General features: G+C 41.8%; 1 protein-coding gene across 1 annotated transcript; it reads left to right on the top strand.

Moving 5' to 3' along the window:
* On the top strand, positions 1-22,152 carry LOC308649826 (retinoic acid early transcript 1E-like). The gene is made up of 5 exons (XM_081295666.1): positions 1-102; positions 20,136-20,399; positions 20,664-20,930; positions 21,495-21,650; positions 22,024-22,152. Exons 1-4 carry the CDS (start codon positions 18-20, stop codon positions 21,623-21,625), a joined length of 747 nt encoding a protein of 248 aa, XP_081151792.1. The 5' UTR covers positions 1-17; the 3' UTR covers positions 21,626-21,650; positions 22,024-22,152.
* Positions 22,153-22,591: the final 439 nt, after the last annotated feature.

The following is a 22,591-nucleotide window of genomic DNA, read 5'->3' as shown; positions in this document are numbered from 1 at the left end:
CGCTGTCTGGTCCACACATGGCTCTGGATACGCTCACCTGTATCTTTTCTGTCACCCTGGCTCTGCTTCTGGGACCCAACTGTTTCTGGGCGGCGCCAACCGGTGAGTTCCCAGGATACAATTTAAGGGGTAGCAAAAGGTTATGGGACAGGGTGTCACCTAACACACCTGATCCCAAGACTGAGCCCTGGTCCCCTCTTCAGGTCCCTCCACCCCCCACCTCGAGCTCAGTCCTGCTTGGTCCCAGTCTTGTTGTCTCATCCTCAGGCCATTGAGAGGAGCAAGAAAGAAAACAGTAAGGGCAGTAGGTGGGACGGACAATAGGGAAGGAGATCACAAGTTGACCATAACTGGTGACGCCCCCAGCCCCACAGCTGCCTCCCCGAATCAGTGCCACAGCCATAGCTGCAGCCACCAGGACCAGGTGCACAGGGGCAAGATCCCCCAGGTTCAAGACAACAGACACCCCCAGACCCAGCTCTGCCCTACAGACTCTCACCCCCTGCAAACCCTTCAGCATCCCAAGGCTGTTGACCTTTGAACTTCCCACCACAGTTTGCCTGGGGATCTCAGGAAATGCCCCCACAGAGCCTCACTAGCCACATCCACCCATTTTTCTGTGATTCAGTGAGCCACCACCCAGCTCACCTCCCTTCACTGCTTTTCTCATCTAACCAAGCCCCACCCAGGGCCTCCCTACCTTCCCATCCACCTAGGGACCCTAACCTCCTCCACCACCACCTGGCACCATATACCCATGCCTGAGGACACACCCTGCAAACATCCCCACCTCACCCACAGATCCTAACACAAGAGGAGGGGGCCCCATTTCTCCAAGTATGGCCTGGTAATGTTATAGAGCTGGAGTCTTCTAAGAAACTGAAACAGTGCAAAGACCCCCTGTTTAAACCCTGATTCTTTGATCAACTCAGATTTCAGACTTGTTTCTCAGAGTAACAGGAATGAGTTCATTGAAGGGATAGGAAAATGGAAAGGCAACACTCTCAAGGGAGAGAGTGGGTTCTTTCAGAGAAGAGAGAGACAACCTGCCTCTACTGTGCTCCAGTTGTATTGGGGATCCCAGGAAAGTTTCCAGAGAGTCCCACCCAGGCCCTCCTCTTGGCTTTTGACTGACAGCAGGGTGACATCAGACTGCTTTGCCATGACAAGTCTGTCACCTTGGCCCATGCTGACTGGTTCTAACTGGATTCTTAATCATTTTTGCAGGTTTTATGGTTAGGAGGAATTATCCTTATCTTCCAGAATTTGGTCTGTGAAGGGTCACAAATGTCTCCCTTCTAAGTAACTTGGGTTTCTCTTATCAATGTTACTTCCTGCCTGCATTTTCTTGAAGGTAACAGGTAGTTTGCTGAGGAAAGTGACATATCCTGTCCAGTAGAGGTAGATAAATTGCTTCTTAGCAAAGAAAGCATATGGGGGTCAGCACAGTGGGACATTTTATAGAATTATTCTCTTGACATCATGTTTCCACCATCCTCATCTGTCTGTCTAACAGCAAAGGTGCAGCTATATGTTTCTGTTGTGGGGGCATCTGTACACTCCTGACCTTGGATCCTAAGCCCATCTAGTCTATCTCTTGGGGATCCAGCATCATATAATGGTATAAAGTAGGCACAAGTTGCAGACAGTAAAGGCGGACGGTAAGCACTTTCAACTCTGCAGGACACACTATACTATCCTGTCTCTATATCAAGTACTCAATTCTGCTTTACTGTGAGAGCAACTGAAGACTACATACATGAAAATGAATGGGGCACTAGATTTGCCCACTGTCCTAGTCATCTGACCCCAGATTAGAGTTTCTCCAGTGTTGGTGCCCATTCCCAGGTTGTCTTCCCCAAATAGTTCTGCAGTTGCATATTTCATAGGGAGATGCAGGTCCTATGTTCCTGTGGCTTCAGGTTGGACTGGCTTTTAGGAGGGGTTCCTGTAGATTGGGGCTGACTGTCCCCAAAACCACACCATTTGCTATTTAGTGGATTCCTTGGTTCATGTGGGCAGTAGGGTACCTTTCTGAAGTCACAGGTGTGAGCTGAGGGTGAGATGTTGCACTAAGTAGAGGACAAATGTGTGTCCTCCAGGATGAGATACTATTTTAAACAAACTGCCTGGGCTAGGCATTTTCAGAAGATTGTACTTGGCCTTCACTACTAGGGGAAGCCCTGACCTCACAAGTGACTCACTGAGTCATTCCTGGCCCCACATGCACCTTGTCAGTACCAGGGGGCCATGTAATAAGTCAGATGCCTGGACATGGGGTCAGCTCACACTCTCTCCAGAATGAATGTCTTCCTGTTTTCTGTTTCTCTATGCACCAAGACCTAAGTGAATGGGCGGATGCTGTGGGGCAGGCTGAAAGGAGACACTGAACTGGCTCTGGGATTGAATGGTCCTGTTGAGAGCCATGGCCAGATCAAGATGGTGCCTGGCATTTTGCCAGAAGGAGCGGTTCCTGCTGCGTTGGGTGCCCACTATTTTTGAGCTCTTGCGTAGTTCCTGGAGAAGTTCCTGGAGAGTTCACGTGGGGTGTGGGTTCTAAAAATAAAGTTTGTTCCTGCTTGAATCTTCAAGTGGCTTGTGATTTGTGCCCAGCCAGACTGCAGCAGGGTCCCTCCTGATAGGAGCCTGACCTCTTCTCCTAAGACTAATTTCAGGTTTTGAGACATGGATGGGGTCTGGAAAATGAGCAAACAACTAGACGTTGGTTGGGTGTCTGCTTTCATCTTTTTGGATTTGGTTTCCTTCTTGAAATCAGGCAGAATCTGGTTGCCTGCCCAGGTGCTTTGCCATGGGATTCCCTGTGATCTCTCAGCCCGGGGCTTAGCTTCCTGAGGGTCAGGCCCCTGGCTGTCTTTCTGCTCTCTAATCATATGCTCACACTTTTGATACCGCTGTTGACCGGTGACGAGTCCTTGCTTCCCCGATGTTGAAGAATAACACCAAAGAAGCACGCCGAGGCAAGGTCAGAGTAGAAATTAGAAGTTTATTAAAGGACAGCAGAAAAGACTTCTCCCAGAGGAAGAAGGGGACCCAAGAGGTGGAATCCGTGGAAGTGCGGTTGTTTCCCCTTCTTATAGTTTTGGGGATGGAATGTAGGTTGAAAGGCCCGAGGGGTGGGACACTTCTTTGTGATGGGCTATCTTTAAGTTTGCTGGGGGCTGTTCCTTAACACTTCTTTGAGGTGGACTTTGGCCTAGGGCCTTTCCGGGACTTCGTCAACATTCCATGAATTGTCCTGTGTTTCCCTGAGTCATTCCCAGCATGGCCTCCATTTTAGATTTCACTCGGTATTAGACCCCGATTTATCTAGCTACACTGACTACCTAACTTTAAATCTGGCTTCATTTTCTCTCTGCCTCCATTTGGGTTCCATGGTATCAGGGTTTTTCTTCCCCATTACTTACTCTGAGCCCAGTCCTGGAATTCTCTCACCCATCATGCACCTCTGCCTTTAGCAGTCACATCAGTGATCTTTTACGCAATGCTGGTGCCCTTCTTGCCAGTTTTTTGTTATTTTTAATGGCTACATATTAACATTAAAATTTCATATATTAAGGGGGTGTCATGTGAAGTTTTGGTGCTGTGTGAGGTTTAAATCATGTTAAATGTAGCTGCAAGCATTTACCATTTCTTTATGGTGAAAACTCAAAATCCTTTCTTTTTGCTACTTGAGATACACAGGACTTTGTTGTTGCCTGTACTCACCCCACTGTGCCATAGCACACCAGAACTTCTTACTCCTACATAAATGTAACTTAGGACCCATAAGTCAAGCTTTCCCCAACCCTTCTTTTCCCACAGCCTCTGCTAACCACCATTTGATTCTCAACATTTGGGATCAACTTTTTTGGATTCCACCTGCAAGTGAGATCATCTGGTCCTTGTCTTTCTGTGCCTGGATTAATTTCTTTCACGTGATGATCTTCTGCTAAGAGCCACAGCCAAGTAATCTGATGCATGGCATTTTGGTTGAAAGGTGACACCAGCTAGCCATTGAGATGATATGATTATGTTAAGATCTGCATTCATATGGATATTGGACTCCTGCTGTCCACCTCGGCCTGCTACTGGACTCCTGGAGAGTTCCCATTGGTTGGGGAAGTGCGGTAGGAGGGAATTCCGGAGGAGGAACTTCCTCTTGGGATCCTGGAGAACGCCGCGGGCGTTGGTCGGCGATCTTCCAGGGGGCGTACGGGGCATTGGAAGCGGTTCCAAAAATAAAGTTTGTTCCTGCTTAAGTGGCTCGTGATTTTGTGCCCAGCCATTCTGCGGCAATCTTCATTTCCATCAATTGTGTTGCAGATGACAAGATTTTATCCTTTTATGGATGAATAGTATTCCAGTGTGTGTGTGTGTGTGTGTGTGTGTGTGTGTGTGCACGCACGCCACATTGTCATTATATGTTGATGGACACCTAGATTGTTTCCATTTCTTGGCTTTTGTGAATAGTGCTGCAATAAACATGGAAGTGGTGTCTGAACCTCAGGATCAATAACTGAATAGGTTTGTGGCTAACACAGAACCTCCTATTGAGGAGTGTCACCACAGCAACTGGGCTATCTCAATAGCACCTTCTCCCTGAGAGTTTCCCAGAGAGGCACCACCTCTGTCACAGGACAGTTCAAGACCCATACTTCAGTCACCACTCCCAACAACCTAACCACCAACCAATGACTTTGTCACAGGAGAAGAAGTTTCTGGAGAAGGGGTCTGAGGAGTCCCAGAAGAGAGGCCAACTCAACTCAAGACCAGCCAGGTACTTGGCATATGCATCAGAGAAGAATTTCAGCACAACTCAGACAAAGGCATAGAGAGAGCTTTATTTGGGAAGGTAGATACACATCCAAGGGAGAATGTAGCTGACTTAAGTGAGGAGCAGCCCTGACTTGGGCTGGGGGCCCAATATTTAGAGATGAGCTGTACTAGAGGCTGGAGTGGAGGTGGATCCAGGTGGGGCTGCAAAATTTCTCCCCAGTTTTTTTTGTGCATGTGTATTTCCCTCATTTTACAAGGGCATGGGCCAAGGGCATGGGCTCAGGGCATGGGCCAAGGTTTGCAACTGTGTCTTCTGCATCTCGGTGGCATGATTCTGCACTAAATGGTTTGAGAGTGTTTCCCTTAAGGTTCCATATTTCTCTCTCTTTATCCTAAATCCCTAATTTCTACACATTGTTGGTTAGATTTCAACATATAAATTTGAGAGCAACACAAACATTCAGGCTATAATAATCCCTCTGCTGAATTGTCTCACCAAAGAGATGAGGAAACTTGAATAAGGCACATAGCCCTTGTAATTGTCACTTGAATATGATAAGAGTAAAAGCCAAAGCCACCACAAAGGCCTAAATAACCTTCTGGTCTGGCCAGCCATTCCCTACTCTGTCCCCTGCTCACTCAGTCCTTACCCCAGTGTTTACTCGTTGGTCTTCAGAACATTTCAGAATTCTCCAGTGTCAGGGCCTTTGCACTACCATCCCTTGGGACTGAACTATTCTTGCCTGAGGAATCTAGCTGTATCATTCTCACATCTTCTTCTCAGGTAGCACACCCCTCCATGCCTGTTACTCCCTTCCCCCTTTTGAATCCTTAGTTCATTTTTTCTTTCTATACTTTTTAATTTTTCATGTAATAGATATAATTATTTTTCCCTTTTAACCATTTTTGAGTGTAAAGGTATCTATTTAAAATTGTAATACCTCTACCTGCTGGAACTGTCCTGAACCTTCTCAACCTGAATGTTTTTCCTCTCATTCAGTGGCTCATTTAAACACACTGTGCCAGCTTTTGATTGCTACTATAACAAATTACAACATATTCTTTCCTAGTTCTGGAAATGAAAACACAAAGAGCTAAAATCAATGAGCATTTCTTTGTAAGGCTGTATTCCTTCAGGAAACTCCAGGGGAAATAGTATTTCCTGGCCTTTTCCTGAGTCTAGAGGAACATATTTCTTCCTGCCCACATTCATTGGTTCAAGATGTTACTTCTCCATCCTCAAAGGTAGCAATGTCAAGGTGACTCCTTAGGGTGCTATCTAGTTCTTCCTCTTCTGCTGGATTATTCATTTATAAAACTCCTGTGATGGCTTTGGACTCACCTGGATAATCCAGAAAATCACTCCATGTGCAGGTCCACTGATGAGTGACCTTAACTTATCTGCAATAGTAACTCCTCTCCCATGTAACACAGAGGTTCCAGGGAAGGACCCAACTTGTGGCAGTAGAGGCCCTGGCGTCAGCAGAACTGAGAGGCCCTGGATGACAAGGGCTGCCTACTCCATGTGCCATTGTGTGGTGTTGAGAGCCACAGCAGAGTAGGAATGGCCCCTGGCATTTTGCCAGAAGAAATGGCTGAGAGGTGAGCCATTAAGATGATGATAATTAAGTTAAGCTCTGTATAATTGCTCTGACTGGATGATGCTGGATTGAAGCAAGCTGTGTATTCAATTGTATATAGGCCCCTGCTGTCCATTAGTGGGGCGGCTCCTGCTGCGGGTGCCCTCTACTTTGTAGTTCCGAAATAATAATAGTGGTTTATTTTTTTTCTTAATTTTTTATTGGTTGTTCAAAACATTACAAAGCTCTTGAAATATCATACTTCATACATTAGATTCAAGTGGGTTATGAACTCCCAATTTTTACCCCAAATGCAGATTGCAGAATCATGTCAGTTACACATCCACATTTTTACATAATGCCCTATTAGTAACTGTTGTATTCTGCTACCTTTCCTATCCCTTACTATCCCCCCCTCCCCTTCCCTCACATCTTCTCTCTCTACCCCATCTACTGTAATTCATTTCTCTCCTTGTTTATTTTCCCATTCCCCTCACAACCTCTTATATGTAATTTTGTATAGCAATGAGGGTCTCCCTTCATTTCCATGCAATTTCCCTTTTCTCTCACTTTCCCTCCCATCTCATGTCTCTGTTTAATGTTAATCTTTTCTTCCTGCTCTTCCTCCCTGCTCTGTTCTTAGTTGTTCTCATTATATCAAAGAAGACATTTGGTATTTGTTTTTTAGGGATTGGCTGGCTTCACTAAGCATAATCTGCTCTAGTGCCATCCATTTCCCTGCAAATTCCATGATTTTGTCATTTTTTAGTGCTGCGTAATATGCCATGGTGTATAAGTGCCACATTTTTTTATCCATTCATCTATTGAAGGACATCGGGGTTGGTTCCACAGTCTAGCTATTGTGAATTGTGCTGCTATGAACATCGATGTGGCAGTATCCCTGTAGTACGCTCTTTTAAGGTCTTTCAGGGAATAGTTCGAGAAGGGCAATAGCTGGGTCAAATGGTGATTCCATTCCCAGCTTTCCCAGAAATCTCCATACTGCTTTCCAAATTGGCCGCACCAATTTGCAGTCCCACCAGCACTGTACAAGAGTACCCTTTTCCCCACATCCTCGCCAGCACTTGTTGTTGTTTGACTTCATAATGGCTGCCAATCTTACTGGAGTGAGATGGTATCTTAGGGTGGTTTTGATTTGCATTTCTCTAACTGCTAGAGATGGTGAGCATTTTTTCATGTACTTGTTGATTGGTTGTATGACCTCCTCTGAGAAGTGTCTGTTCAGGTCCTTGGCCCATTTGTTGATTGGGTTATTTGTTATCTTATTGTCTAATTTTTTGAGTTCTTTGTATACTCTGGAAATTAGGGCTCTATCTGAAGTGTGAGGAGTAAAAATTTGTTCCCAGGATGTAGGCTCCCTATTTACCTCTCTTATTGTTTCTCTTGCTGAGAGAAAACTTTTTAGTTTAAGTAAGTCCCATTTGTTGATTCTTGTTATTAACTCTTGAGCTATGGGTGTCCTATTAAGGAATTTGGAGCCTGACCCCACAATATGTAGATCGAAGCCAACTTTTTCTTCTATCAGATGCAGAGTCTCTGATTTGATATCAAGCTCCTTGATCCATTTTGAGTTAACTTTTGTGCATGGCGAGAGAAAGGGATTCAGTTTCATTTTGTTGCATATGGATTTCCAGTTTTCCCAACACCATTTGTTGAAGATGCTATCCTTCCTCCATTGCATGCTTTTAGCCCCTTTATCAAATATAAGATAGTTGTAACTTTGTGGATTAGTCTCTGTGTCCTCTATTCTATACCATTGGTCCACCCGCCTGTTTTGGTGCCAGTACCATGCTGTTTTTGTCACTATTGCTCTGTAATATAGTTTGAAATCTGGTATCGCTATACCTCCTGATTCACACTTCCTGCTTAGAATTGCTTTTGCTATTCTGGGTCTTTTATTTTTCCATATGAATTTCACGATTGCTTTATCTATTTCTACAAGAAATGCCATTGGGATTTTGATTGGCATTGCATTAAACCTATAGAGAACTTTTGGTAATATCGCCATTTTGATGATGTTAATTCTGCCTATCCATGAACAGGGTATATTTTTCCATCTTCTAAAATCTTCTTCTACTTCTCTCTTTAGGGTTCTGTAGTTTTCATTGTATAAATCTTTCATGTCTTTTGTTAGGTTGATTCCCAAGTATTTTATATTTTTTGAGGATATTGTGAATGGAGTGTTTTTCCTCATTTCCGTTTCAGAAGTTTTGTCGCTGATATACAGAAATGCCTTTGATTTATGCACGTTGATTTTATATCCTGCCACTTTGCTGAATTCATTTATTAGTTCTAGTAGTTTTTTTTGTAGACCCTTTTGGGTCTTCTAGGTATAGAATCATGTCATCCGCAAATACTGATAATTAAAGTTCTTCTTTTCCTATTTTTATGCCTTTAATTTCTTTCGTCTGTCTAATTGCTCTGGCCAGTGTTTCGAGAACTATATTGAATAGAAGTGGTGATAGAGGGCATCCCTGTCTTGTTCCGGATTTTAGAGGGAATGCCTTCAACTTTTGTCCATTCAGAATGATGCTAGCCTGAGGCTTAGCATAGATAGCTTTTACAATGTCGAGGTAAGTTTCTGTTATCCCTAGTTTTTCTAACGTTTTGAACATAAAGGGATGCTGTACTTTGTCGAATGCTTTTTCTGCGTCTATCGAGATGATCATATGGTTCTTATCTTTGAGTCTATTAATGTGGTGAATAACATTTATTGATTTCCATATATTGAACCATCCTTGCATCCCAGGGATGAATCCCACTTGATCATGGTGCACAATTTTTTTGATGTGCCTTTGTATCCGATTCACCAGAATTTTATTGAGGATTTTTGCATCTAGGTTCATCAGAGATATTGGTCTGTAGTTTTCTTTCTTTGAGGTGTCTTTGTCTGGTTTCGGAATCAGGGTGATGTTGGCCTCATAGAATGAATTTGGAAGAGCTCCCTCTTTTTCTATTTCCTGAAATAACTTGAAAAGTATTGGTATTAATTCTTCTTTAAAGGTTTTGTAAAACTCCGCTGTATACCCATCCAGTCCTGGGCTTTTCTTGGTTGGTAGTCTTTTGATTGCTTCTTCTATTTCATCCATTGATATTGGTCTGTTCAAATTTTGTGTATCCTCCTGACTCAGTCTGGGAAAATCATATGACTTAAGAAATTTATCGATGTCTTCACTATCTTCTATTTTATTGGAATATAGGTTTTCAAAATAATTTCTAATTGTCTTCTGTATTTCTGTAGCATCTGTTGTGACATTGCCTTTTTCATCCCGTATGTTAGTAATTTGAGTTCTCTCTCTTCTTCTCTTCGTTAGCATGGCTAAGGGTCTGTCAATCTTATTTATTTTTTCGAAGAACCAACTTTTAGTTTTATTAATTTTTTCAATAGTTTCTTTTGTTTCAATTTCGTTGATTTCCGCTCTGATTTTAATTATTTCTTGCCTTCTGCTACATTTGCTGTTGTTTTGTTCTTCCTTTTCTAGGGCTTTGAGATGAAGTGTGAGCTCATTTATTTGTTGGTTTTTCCTTTTTTTTTGAGGAATGACCTCTAGGTGATGAATTTCCCTCTTAAAACTGCTTTCATTGTGTCCCATAGATTCCAATATGTTGTGTCTGTATTTTCATTTATCTCTAAGAATTTTTTGATTTCCTCCTTTATGTCTTCTGTAACCCATTGATCATTCAGTAACATAATGTTCATTTTCCATGTGATGTAGGATTTTTCCTTTCTTCTTTTATCACTGATTTCCAGTTTCATTCCATTATGATCAGATAAAATGCAAGGTATTATCTCCACCCCTTTATATTTACTGGGGGTTGCCCTATGGCATAATATATGGTCTATTTTTGAGAAGGATCCATGTGCTTCTGAGAAAAAAGTATATTCACTTGATGATGGTTGATATATTCTATATATATCAGTTAAGTCTAGGTTATTGATTGTGATATTGAGTTCTATAGTTTCTTTATTCAACTTTTGTTTGGAGGATCTGTCCAATGGTGAGAGAGGTGTGTTGAAGTCACCCATAATTATTGTGTTGTGGTCTATTTGATTCTTGAACTTGAGAATTTGTTTTATGAACATCGCAGCACCATTATTTGGTGCATAAATATTGATAATTGTTATGTCTTGTTGGCGAATGGTTCCTTTTAACAGTATATAATGTCCTTCCTTATCCCTTTTGATTAACTTAGTCTTGAAGTCAATTTTATTCGATATGAGGGTGGACACCCCTGCTTGCTTACGAGGACCGTGTACGTGGTATACTTTTTTCCAACCTTTCACCCTGAGCCTGTGTATGTCCTTTCTAATCTTATGTGTCTCCTGGGGGCAGCATATTGTTGGATTTGTTTTTTTAATCCATGTTACCAGCCTATGTCGCTTTATTGGAGAGTTTAAGCCATTAACATTTAGAGTTACTATTGATATATGGTTTGTACTTCCTGCCATGTTTGATTATTTATCTTTTTTTTTCTAATTTAGTTTGTTTCTCCATGCTTAGCTTTCCCCCCATCCTCTGTCTTTACCGAGGCACTTCCCACTGATGGTTTTGGTTATTGTTTTTCATTTCTTCCTCGTGTAGTGTTTTGCTCAAGACACTTTGCAATGCTGGTTTTCTGGCTGCAAATTCTTTTAGCTTTTGTTTATCATGAAAGATTTTTATTTTGTTGTCGTACCTGAAGCTTAATTTTGCTGGATACAGAATTCTTGGTTGGCATCCATTGTCTTTCAGTGTTTGAAATACATTGTTCCAGGATCTTCTTGCTTTCAGGGTCTGTGATAAAAAATCTGTTGTTAACCTTATTGGTTTACCCCTGAATGTAATCTGCCTCCTTTCTCTTGTAGCTTTTAATATTTTCTCTTTTTTTTTTTTGTATATTGGATATCTTCATGACAATGTGTCTTGGCGTTGGTCTACTGTGATTTTGTGTGCTTGGTGTCCTGTATGCGTCTACAATTTGTATATTCATTTCCTTTTTTATTTCTGGAAAGTTTTCTGTAATTATTTCATTCAGCAGGTTACTCATTCCCTTGGTTTGAAGCTCTGTGCCTTCCTCTATCCCGATGACTCTTAAATTTGTTTTTTTTTTTATGTTATCCCATAACTCTTGGATGTTTTTCTCGTGATTTTTTACCAGCCTTTCTGAGTTGGCTAGACTCTTTTCAAGATGAAATATTTTGTCTTCATTATCTGACGTTCTGGCTTCTACTTGCTCCACTCTGTTAGTGATACTCTCATTTGAGTTTTTAATTTGGTTTATAGTTTCTTTCATTTCTAGAATTATTGTTTGATTTTTTTTATAATCTCTATCTCCTGATAAAGATGCTTAACTTCTTCTTTTATCTGTTTATGTAATTCATTTTCAATGCATTCTTTCACTGTTTGAATTTGCTGTCTCGTATCCTCTTTAAGGTTCCATTCCATCTGTCTAAGGTATTCCTTGAATTCTTTATATGACCATTTTTCTGATGGCTCTAGGTCCTCCTGAATATTTAGGCTGTCCTGCATTGTTTGTACTCCTTTTCTTCCTTGCTTTTTCATGCTGTTCATGTTGCTTCTTGTTCTGTTTGACTGCTGAGTTACTGTTTACTCCTATAAATTTATTTGATGCTTGGGAGAAAAGGTATTAGAAGGGAAGGAAGAAGTCACTAAAGAGAATGAGAGTAAGCAGATAGAATTCAAGGAAGGGGAATAAGAGAATTGAAAAGAAATGAAAAGACAAACAATAATAAAAAATGAAAATGAAAATTAAAAAAACAATAAAATAAAATAATAAAAAATTAAAAAATTTAAAAAATATATTTACAAAACAACAAAAAAAGAAAATGAAAAAAAAACCCAAATTAAAAAAAAATTAATAAATGCAGTCTTAGAGTTTGATTAACTTCTCTTCCAGTAGGTGGAGCTGTGCCCACCAGGCCAAGCTTCTCCTCTCAATAGGCGGGAACCAATCACTGTGCAGCAGCTCTTCCTCCCAGACTGGGCGGGTCTCCAATCCTGGGTGCCTAGGGCCTTCTCTTGTGTCTAGACACTTCCCCTCTTTTCCTCAAGCCAGGCCCCGCTCACCAGTGACACTCACCACAATATTGGCTACACTCCAGGTCTGCTGCTCCTAGGAGCTCTGTTTTCATGAACGCCTGAGCACACTCTCCCTGTTTGCCATTCTCTCGGACCCTAAGTTTGTAGAGCTTGGGGCTAAGAACCCCCAGAGAATTTGCTTGCCCTCCAGTAGCCATGCCCCCAGTAGCTGGTGCAAGGGACCTCAGTTGTCAGCACTGGTGGGAGCAGTAGCCGGGAGTTCTGCGCCTCGAGTCCCGTGCCACTCCTGATTCCCTTGGTCTGGCTATCGCGCTCACGGGAGAGCTGGGTGGGGGGAGGGGCCCTTAAGGTTTCCCCGCTGTGTGGAGAGGGAAGGCTAGGGGATTACACACCTGTTGTCACTGGTTTCAATGAATTTATCCCCTCTGCCTCGTTTTGGTGACGTCAGTTCTCTGTCATGGTGGTATCCCATGCAAATGGTGACAGTTCGTTCCCTTTGCCGGGTGACCAATGCAACTGGTGGGTCCTGACTGTCTCTCCCAAGCCCCGTTTCAATCCTGTGGCCACTGCCTATGCAGGCTTGGTTGGCATTTACTTCCGTAGGATCAGAAGGGCTGACCACTTGTTTCGGCGGGATCGTTAGTGCTGAGTCATAGCAGTTTGGCTGAGAGAAGCAGGCGAAGGAGAGCTTGAATGCAGCCGATCCCGGCTCGGTGTGTGTTCTGAGAGGCCCGGACTGTTTGCCCCAGATCCACGTCAGCTCAGTTAATGTTGTGAGGAAAGAAGCTTTTGTGATGCCTGGGTGTAACCTCCAGGCTCCAGAATGAAATGGAGGGTGGTTTTCTGAACCGCTAAGTCGTATGCTCTTTTACCAGCCTCCTCATGCCGCTTTTATCTGCCTTTTCAAATGACACTGTAGAAAAGAATGATGTTGGGTTTTGAATGTGGTTCTTCCCTTCCTCCACCGCCCTTCATAAAAAATTCATCATGTATTCCAGGAAAAAAGTAAGCAGTGGACATACTGTACAAATTAATTATTTTTCTTAGCATGTTTGTGTAACAGTTTTGTTTCATGATTGGAAACCAACGCTCTCTTGTTCCTGCTTGAGTGGCTCCTGATTTGTGCCCAGCCAGACTGCAGCAGTGTGGCACTTCCTGCCCAAGGCTTCCAGTGAGGCCAGGAGCCCTAGAGACTGGGGACCAGGTGGACTTGCAAGGACACTACTTTGTAGTTGTGCTCATTTCCTATCTGATTCAAAAGACATTAGTAATAATTTTAAAATCATATTAATGGGTTTATTACATATAAAGATATACTTTGTATGACAACTGTATCATTAAAAAAAGGATGAAGGGAACAGAGCTATATTGGAGCAAATATATTTGTATACTATTAAATTTAAATGGTTGAATCCTATCTAGGTTGTTATAAGTTCTGAATTATAATCCCTAGGGATCCCACTAAGGAAATAACTTTTTTAAAAGAAGGGAACTAAAATAATTCAGTAGAAAAAATACATATTTAACACAAATGAGGCAAAAATGATGGGGAAAAGAACAAAAAAAGACATAAACTCTGTGGAAAATTGAGAACAAAGTGGTAGATGTAAGAGCTATCTTATCAGTAATTTTATTACATGTTAAAATATGAAATACTCCAAAGAAAATTATAAAAAATTAATCACCCTAAAGCTATTGGAATTAAAAAGTGAGTTCAGCAATGATATAGGATAAGAAGTAAACAAATAAAAGTCAACTCTTTTTTTATATGGTTGCAATAAACATTCCATAGGGGGCTGGGGATGTGGCTCAGCGGTGGCGCGCTCGTCTGGCATGCGTGCGGCCCGGGTTCGATCCTCAGCACCACATACCAACAAAGATGTTGTGTCCGCCGAGAACTAAAAAATAAATATTAAAAATTCTCTCTCTCTCCTTCCTCTCTCACTCTCTCTTAAAAAAAAAAAAAATTCCATAGGTGAAATCAAGAAAATAGCTTTATATACGATAGCACCAAAAAAGATAAAACATGAAGAAATTTAACAGAAGAGGTAGAAGACTTTTACACTGAAAACCACAAAACAAGATCTAGATAAAAGTATAGACATTCCATGTTCATAGGTAGGAAACGTAATATTATTACAATGACAATATTCCCTAAGTTTATTGAATCATAAGGTTCAGGGCAATCCATAGGAAAGTCTCAGCTGTCATTTTGTGCAGAAAAATGACAAGCTGATCCCAGGATTCCTGTGAGAATGCAAAAGAAACAGAAAAGTCAAATTGATCATTAAAAAGAACAAACTTGGAGGATTCACTCTTACCAATTAGAAACTTGCTACAATTCTACAGAAATGGAGACAGTGTGGTATTGCATATAGACAGACATAAACATGAATGAAATAGAACTGAATGCCCAGAAATATATGCTTACATTCAGTTTGTTTTCAGCACAGGTGCCAGAACAATTCAATGAGGAAAACATAATATTTTGAACAATTTTGAAACAATTTTAACACCTGGATATCTTTGTGCAAAAGAGCAAAGTTAGACCCTTCATTACACCACATACAAAAACAAACACAAAATGAGTCATCAACCTAAATGCATGAAATAAAACTGTGAATGCTTAGAAGAAAACACAGGAGCAACTCTCATGTTAATTTAGATAACTTCTTCTAACAGATCACACCAAAATAACAAACAGGAAAAGAAAAAAAAAACTGGATTTCATCAAAATTAAAAACTTTTGTGTTGCATACTGTACCATCCAGAAAGTAAATAAGCTGGGTGCAGTGGCATATGCCAGTAACCCCAGTGGCTTTGGAGGCGGAGGCAAGAGGATCATGAGTTCAGAAACCAGCCTCAGCAACTTAGCAAGGCCCTAAGCGACTCAGCGAGACCCTGTCTCTAGATAAAATATAAAAAGGGGGCTGGGGTTGTGGCTCAGTGATAGAGCACTTGCCCGACATGTGTGAGGTCTTGGGTTCGATCCTCAGCACCACATATATAAATATAAATAAATAAATAAATAAATAAATAAATAAATAAATGTATTATGTCCATCTACAACTGAAAATATATATTTAAAAAGTTAAGAAAAAATAAAATAAAAAAATGCTAAAGATGTGACTCAGTGGTTAAACACCCCTGGGATTTTTTCCCTTTGTACCAAAAAGAAAAAAAAAGTAAATAACCAGCACACAAAATTTTAGAAAAATTTGTAAATCATAGATCTAATGAGGCAATTATATCCAGAATATACATGAACTCTTTTAAAAGTCAACAAGAAGATAAATTGCCCAACTTAAAATAAGCAAAAGATCTAAATAAACATTTCTCCAAAGAGAATACATTAACCATCAATAATCACATGAAAAGATGTTTTATATCATAGTATTTGAAAAATACAAATCAAAATCACAATAAAATGCCACTTCACATTAACCTGGATGTCTTTCATCATGAAGACAATATAAGATATAAATCAGAACCCACATATGTTGCTGGTGATAATGTAAAATAATGGAGCCACTTTTAAAAACAGTTGGGAAATCCTTCCAAATATTATCAGAGAGTTAACTGTGACCCAACAACTCCATTCCTAAATATATAGCCAAGAGAAGTAAAAACATGTCCACACAAACTGTATACAAATGCTCACAGCAGCAGCATTCGAAATATCGAAAAAATTGAAATAATCCAAATCATGAACTAATAAATGTAAAATCAAAATATGTTTTATCCACACAATGGATCATTATTTGCCCATAAAACAGTATGAAGTAGTCATACATGCTGTATCATAGATGAACCTTGAAAACATTACACGAAGTGAAAGAAGTCAGTCACACAAAGTAACTTATTGTATGATTCCATTTCTATGAAATGTCTAGAATAGACAAAAGCACTGAGACAGAAAGCAGATTACTGATTGCCAGGAGCTACAGGGGAGGGGTGAAGATGTGAGACCTGTTATAGATGTGGCTACTAAAGCAAAGTTTCTTGGAATAAAATGATTTTCCTTATAGTAGAATTAGATGGCAAAAACAAATGCACAACTGTGTGAATATACCCAAGAGACCACTGGATTTAACACTGCCCAGGGGCCAGTTTTATTGTCTGTGAACATCAGATGGTATACATGCATCTCTATAAAGCCTCCCCCTGACTCTGCTTTTTAAAATAAAGGTCATGGGCCATTTAAGTGAGAGACCACCTAGGAGGTTGCTGTAGTAACAAGCAGCAGGTGAAAGTTGGTGGCTGACCTAGGGTGGGTGCAGGGGTGGGAGTGAGAAGTGATCAGATTTTGATTTAATTTTTTCCCCTCATTTATGGGAATGTAGGAGATTTCCATGCCGAATGAATATGGTTTATGGTTTGTGCTGTGTATGAGTATCTTCAGGATGGCTACATATTATCTCTTAGTGAGGTCTACAGTGGCTAGGAGACAATGTTGAAAATATTAACAATGTCCAGTGTTCCATTTGGGGTTTGGATAATGGAGAATGCAGAGGCGAGGACAGTGAAGCATGGGAAAAGCGAGCATTCGGTGGAAGCTGGGACTTGGAGCCAAAGGCAACCAGAATAACATGGGCCCAGCACTGTCACAGAATTCAAAGAGTGGAGGGAGACATCCAGTTCTCCAGAAAACAGGAGGAAAGGCCTCCATCTCAGATGGATAAAGACTTGAGACATCTGAAACACTAGGCTTCTGCAGTGACTTTAGTTTCACTGACAGAAAAGGGGTACAATTCGAGCAGAAAGGAACATGAGTGCCTTAGGTTTCCAAGGATCGCTCTGGCTTCTTTCAACAGGAAATTCTGAAGAAGGTTGAACCTGGAAAGACCAAATAGAACAGGAGAGCAATAATCCAGGCTAATGAGGAAGGGGCCTTAGTAAACATTCAGTAAGAAATGAGAGATATAGTAAAATAATCAATATTTTATTTCTAATCCAAAAAAAGTAGGAAAGAGATAAAGTTAATATAGGATTATTTAATACTAACTTTGCATCACTACCATATAACCCCTAAGTCTTCAGTCAAGGTACCCAGGATAAAAAGAATTTGCTATCACTGAGGCAGGTGCTCTGGTCTGGATATGGTTTAACTGAGTGCCCTCTAGTCCAGGTGATTGGAGGCTTGGGGCTATTGGGAGGTGCTGTGGAGCCTTTGAGGAGTGGTTCTAGTGGGAGGCCTCAGGTCTTGGGGGTGCACCCTCGGAAGCTCGCTCTCCAGGTGGGATTGTAGAAGGAACTCGTCTGGCCCCCCACCCTGCCTCTCTGGCTCCAACTGTAATCTTGCTCCTCTCACCCTCTTGCCATTGCCATGAGGCAACACAAAGGACAGCCCTTGTCGCACAACCTGCACAGACAGTTTGAACTTCAACCTTCCAGAACCATAAGCCAAATCAATCTCTTTACGTTGTAAAGTCGGGCTGTTCAGCTATTTCATTGGGTCTGATTTCAGTTGGGTCATTGATAATCAGTCCAGCCCTGAACTGGACTAAGAAGGAATCCCATCCTACAATGACTAATGTGGCAGTGACCAGGCAGTACCATAAATGTGTTTTTCTGAGGGAGGACTCCATGCCCAATGGGGCTGAGCCAGTTTCTGCTTCTCCAAGAGTTTGCCCTGCACCCCTGAACAATCCTATTCCCAGGAGGCCTCTTCCTCATACTAAGGGCAGAAGACCCAAATCCCAGACTCCAGTGGAAGGGGAAGTGGCATGTTTGTGAGGGAAGGAGAAAAGTGTGGGGAACAGGACGTGAGAATTGGGCTTGGGATATAGCTCAGTTGGTAGAATGCTTGCCTCACATGCACTAAGGCCCTGGGTTCAATCCCCAGCACCAAAAAGTGAGAGATGGGGGAAAATTATGTTTAGGAAGCACTTCTGCAAGAGCACAGGGCCCACAACACAATGGTGGTCTGGTCGGGTCTCATCTCAGGTAAGATCTTACCTCTGGTATCACTGCCAGGAAACAAACTTAGCAGGAGAGAAGAGGAGAGGGAGCTACAGGTTCAACAGATTTGTGAACAGGTTTGGCTGCTACAAAGCAGACACATTTCAGACACACTCAGGTATATTGAAAAAAAGTCAAAGTCAAATATTCCATTGTGTATATATACCACATTTTTGTTATCGATTTATCTGTTGATTTGCACCTAGTTTGGTTTTATTGCTTTGCAATTGTGAATTGAGCTTCTATAAACACTGATGTGGCTACATTACTGTAGAATGATGACTTTAAGTCCTTCGGATACATATCAAGGGGTGGAATAACTGAGTCAATTGATGGTTCCATTCCCTATGTGTTGAGGAATCTCCATAATGCTTTCCAGAGTGGTTGCACCAATTTGAAGACCCTCCAGTAATGAATAAATCAAACTTTTCCCCCATATCCTTGCCAAAATTTATTGTTACTTGTATTCTGTTTTTTAATGTGGATACAATATCTTTATTTATTTCCTTTATTTTTATATGGTGCTGAGGATCTGCCGCTGAGCTATAACCCCAACCGTGTTACTTGTATTCTTGATAATTGCCATTCTGAATGGAGTGAAATGGAATTTCAGTGTAGTTTTAATTTGCACTTCTCCAATTGCTAGAGATGTTGGACATTTTTTCATATAGTTTTTGACTATTTGTATTTCTTCTTCTATAAAATGTCTGTTCAGGTCCTTTGCCCATTTATTGATTAAGTCATTTCAGTTTTTGGCATTAAGTTTTTTGAGCTCTTTGTATATCCTGGAGATTAATGCTCTAGCTGAAATACAGGTGGCAAGATTTTCTCACATTCTGTAGGCTCTCTGTTCACATTCTTGACTGTTTCCCTTGTTGAGAAGAAGCTTTTTAGTTTGATACCATCCCATTTATTGATTCATGACATTACTTCTTGTGCTTCAGAAGTTTTCTTGAAGAATTTGGTTCCTAAGCTGACTTGATGGAGAGTTGTGCCTACCTTTTTTGCCTATTTCTCTATGACTTATTCTTAACAGAATGTCTGCAGTATATTTTGCTACGTATCTTCTTTGATGCTACTGCTGCTAGTAGAAGCTTGGAAGACTCTGGGTCATGAGTGTTAGCAAGAACTAGTTGGGAACAGGGAAGAGATATTGGGGCTCCATACTGGGCACAGATAAGTGGAGATCTCTTCTGAAGAATGAAGAAAGGGTGTGGTTTGGCTGGAGAGGTTCCCTGGAATCTGATAATCAGCTCATGGGGCCCCAGCCTAGGACACCAGACTAGGTTCTGTGCTCCTGTGTGGCAGCTCCCCTCTGCTGCCATATTCCTGCATCTACTCCATGATGACCTGCCTGAACACCAAGACCATGATGAATTGACCTGTAATCCCTGGTGCCTCCTTTTCCACTCTATTGGAGATACTGACTGTTCAGCTAGGTTTTAAGTTTCAGGAGGACAGATACCATCGTGTATTTTTGTCCCAGAACTTGGTAGAAGTCACTAAAAGTTCTTATCAGATTAAGCTTCCTAGTAACACTGTGCCTGTGAGGGGTCCCTGATGGTATGTGAGCATTCTACCACCTCAGTTAGACGTGACACCAAAATAAAGATCTAAAATATTGAGAAGGTCTAGGATGAAGACTCCTCTATCTGCCAGCCTGGCCCTTCAGAGGGAGTCTGGGAGTCACAGAAGGATGGGAACTAATGGTCCTCTTCTCCCTGTCCTGAACCTCACTTCCATGTTTCTCTCACAGGTACCCACTCTCTTTGCCTCGACTTCACTGTCAAATCTCAGTCCAGACCTGGAGAGTCCTGGTGTGAAGTGCAGGGCTCAGTGGATAAGACCGCTTTCCTTCAGTATGACAGTGAGAGCAACAAGATCAAACTTTTGGGTCACCTCGGATGGGAGGTAAATGCCATCAAAACATGGACACAATTGAACGAAATGCTGAAAGAACTGGGGCAAGATCTCAGAATGATCCTGCTTGACATGGACTTGGAAAAAAAGATGGCCAGGGGTAAGTATGGAATGGGGTGAAGAGACAGAGAGAGCAGGAGAGAGGAAGGGGTGGAGTGCACATGTGGAGGAGGCTCTGGATGTATTTGTGTAAAAGAGATTAACATTGGCCCAGCCTTAGAGGGATGTGGGGCTTAATGTGCACGAAAGGGCAAATCTGGGAGAAAAGAATACAGGCCTCTAAATGTGCAGAGAAATGCTCAACTTATTGGGAGGTGATGGATCTATCAAGAGTGGGAGGTGATGGTCTTGTTGTGTATTGCAGGTCCTCTCACCCTGCAGGCCAAGATGTCTTGTCAGCTTGAAGGAAACAATCACATTGGTTCATTCTGGAATTTCAGCATTGATGGACAGCCATCCCTCTGCTTTAATGTGATGCACATGGAGTGGACGGTGATTAATCCTAGAGCCAGAGGGATCAAGGAGAAGTGGGGGAATGACAAAGAACTGACAGAACGTTTAAGGAAGGTCTCCATGGGAGATTGCAATCACTGGCTCAGGGAACTCTTAAAGCACTGGAAGGAAATGCCAAGTAGGTGGGAATGCAGGGTGGGAAGCCTGTGGGAGTTCCCTTTGAAGGTCTGATGACTTCCCTTTGGGGTGTGAGCATTTGCATGTAATGGAAAATTTGACAGCTGAATGACTGACTAATTTCTTCATCGGCTTCTTGACTGGACAGTCAGTGATAGCCATGTGGATTTGTCACCAGCCTCCTTTCTCATCTCACCTCCCAATGTCTCCTCCCCTGTGCAGGAGCCCCCATTGTCCATTAAACAATGATCTACTCATTAATGGCCTGCTAACTAGTTCACAGTTCTATAAACATTTCTGTAAACTTCCAGGCCTTCTCTTCTTCCTTTGTTAGAATTAACCTTCAACAACTTGATGGACATTTGCTGTCCCCTTCAATAGTAATGTGAGCTCCATAAGGACACGGCACAACCTCTGTTCATCTCTGTACCCCCAGGACCTGGTAGAATAGTTGTCCCATAATGAGTCAGTAAATATGAGTTGCATGTACTATAAGGGGAAAATGGGTGCTGAACGATGGATATTCTTAAGGTTGACAGGGATTTTGCTCTTTTGTTTGTTTTAGCACCATCATCAACAGTCCCAGTTACCAGCAGATCTCCACGTGCCTCATCTGTTACAGTGACCAGCTTAGTGGTCATCATTGTCTTAGTTTTAGTCGTCATCATCATCATCTTCATGGCCATCAAGTTCTAAAGGAAATCAACAGACACCATGAAAGGTGAGGAACAGTCTGTCCTCTGGCCTTTGGGTGGCGCTGTCTCAGTCTGGTAGGGCCTTGGGACAGGTGTCCCACCAGTTTCACCCAAGCCCCGGGCCACTGATATCTCTCCACAGAAATGATGCCCTTCCTTAGCCTTGAGCACTGCCCACTCCACAGTAGTGCTGGAATGACTGCTGCTGAGTAGAGGAGGCCACTGTAGGTAGCACAGCAGTGCAGTGAGAGGAGGGACACACAGGAGTCTCCTCTGGAATTGGGGCAGTGTCTGAGATCTGGAGAATCTGGTGTGTGTTGGCTCCAGATCTTTGGTTGAGGAGTTATTTGCTCCCTGGGATAATAGAACATAGGTTAATAATTTTCCTTAATATTCTAGAAGCTGTTCCATCATCTACTATGTCATCAGACCAATACTTGAATGAAGACAAGAAGTGACCTTCAATGACAGTCTTGCTACCAGCCTTTACTTTGTCACTCTTTCCAACAAACTTTCTCCATTTGGGTGGAATTAGAAAGGCTGTGGAAGTTTTACTTATTTTTAGAGGAAAATGAATTAGAAGGATATGTATCGTGGTTTAATCATGTGTTCACAGTTATTTTTGTATATAATTAAATCACTGATGGGCAGAAACCATAAGTCAACAGTGCTCATGCACTAGATGTCATGACACAAAGGATTAAGGTCACAGAGTAAAGTGACGTGTGAATATATTAACATGCCCCTGTCACACCTGTCACAATAGAAAGGATGAAATGTGATACATTTGTAACTGGAACAGTTATTCTATAAAAAATATGGATGACTCCCATAGATGAGATAGGGATAGAGAATTCTGAGCATGATAACCTCTGTGGAGAGTGGTGACAAAGAATGGGAGAGCAGTGACTGAGACTGGGGGTCTCTGATGACCTCATGGCTGTGGCACATCTGGTGCCTGGGAATG

The sequence above is a fragment of the Spermophilus citellus genome (genome assembly GCF_964194105.1).
Source record: "Spermophilus citellus genome assembly, chromosome: 5".
In the NCBI taxonomy this organism is placed as follows: Eukaryota; Metazoa; Chordata; class Mammalia; order Rodentia; family Sciuridae; genus Spermophilus; species Spermophilus citellus.
The sequence above is the reverse complement of the archived record's forward strand: the minus strand, read 5'-3'. Positions and strand labels throughout refer to the sequence as shown.

Bases quoted from the DNA above. Each gene is read 5' to 3' on its own strand.
- LOC308649826 (XM_081295666.1), top strand. From the start codon at position 18: ATGGCTCTGGATACGCTCACCTGTATCTTTTCTGTCACCCTGGCTCTG. The intron at 20,400-20,663 runs GTAAGTATGGAA...TGTGTATTGCAG, and splicing joins GGAAAAAAAGATGGCCAGGG to GTCCTCTCACCCTGCAGGCC. The intron at 20,931-21,494 runs GTAGGTGGGAAT...TGTTTGTTTTAG, and splicing joins GCACTGGAAGGAAATGCCAA to CACCATCATCAACAGTCCCA.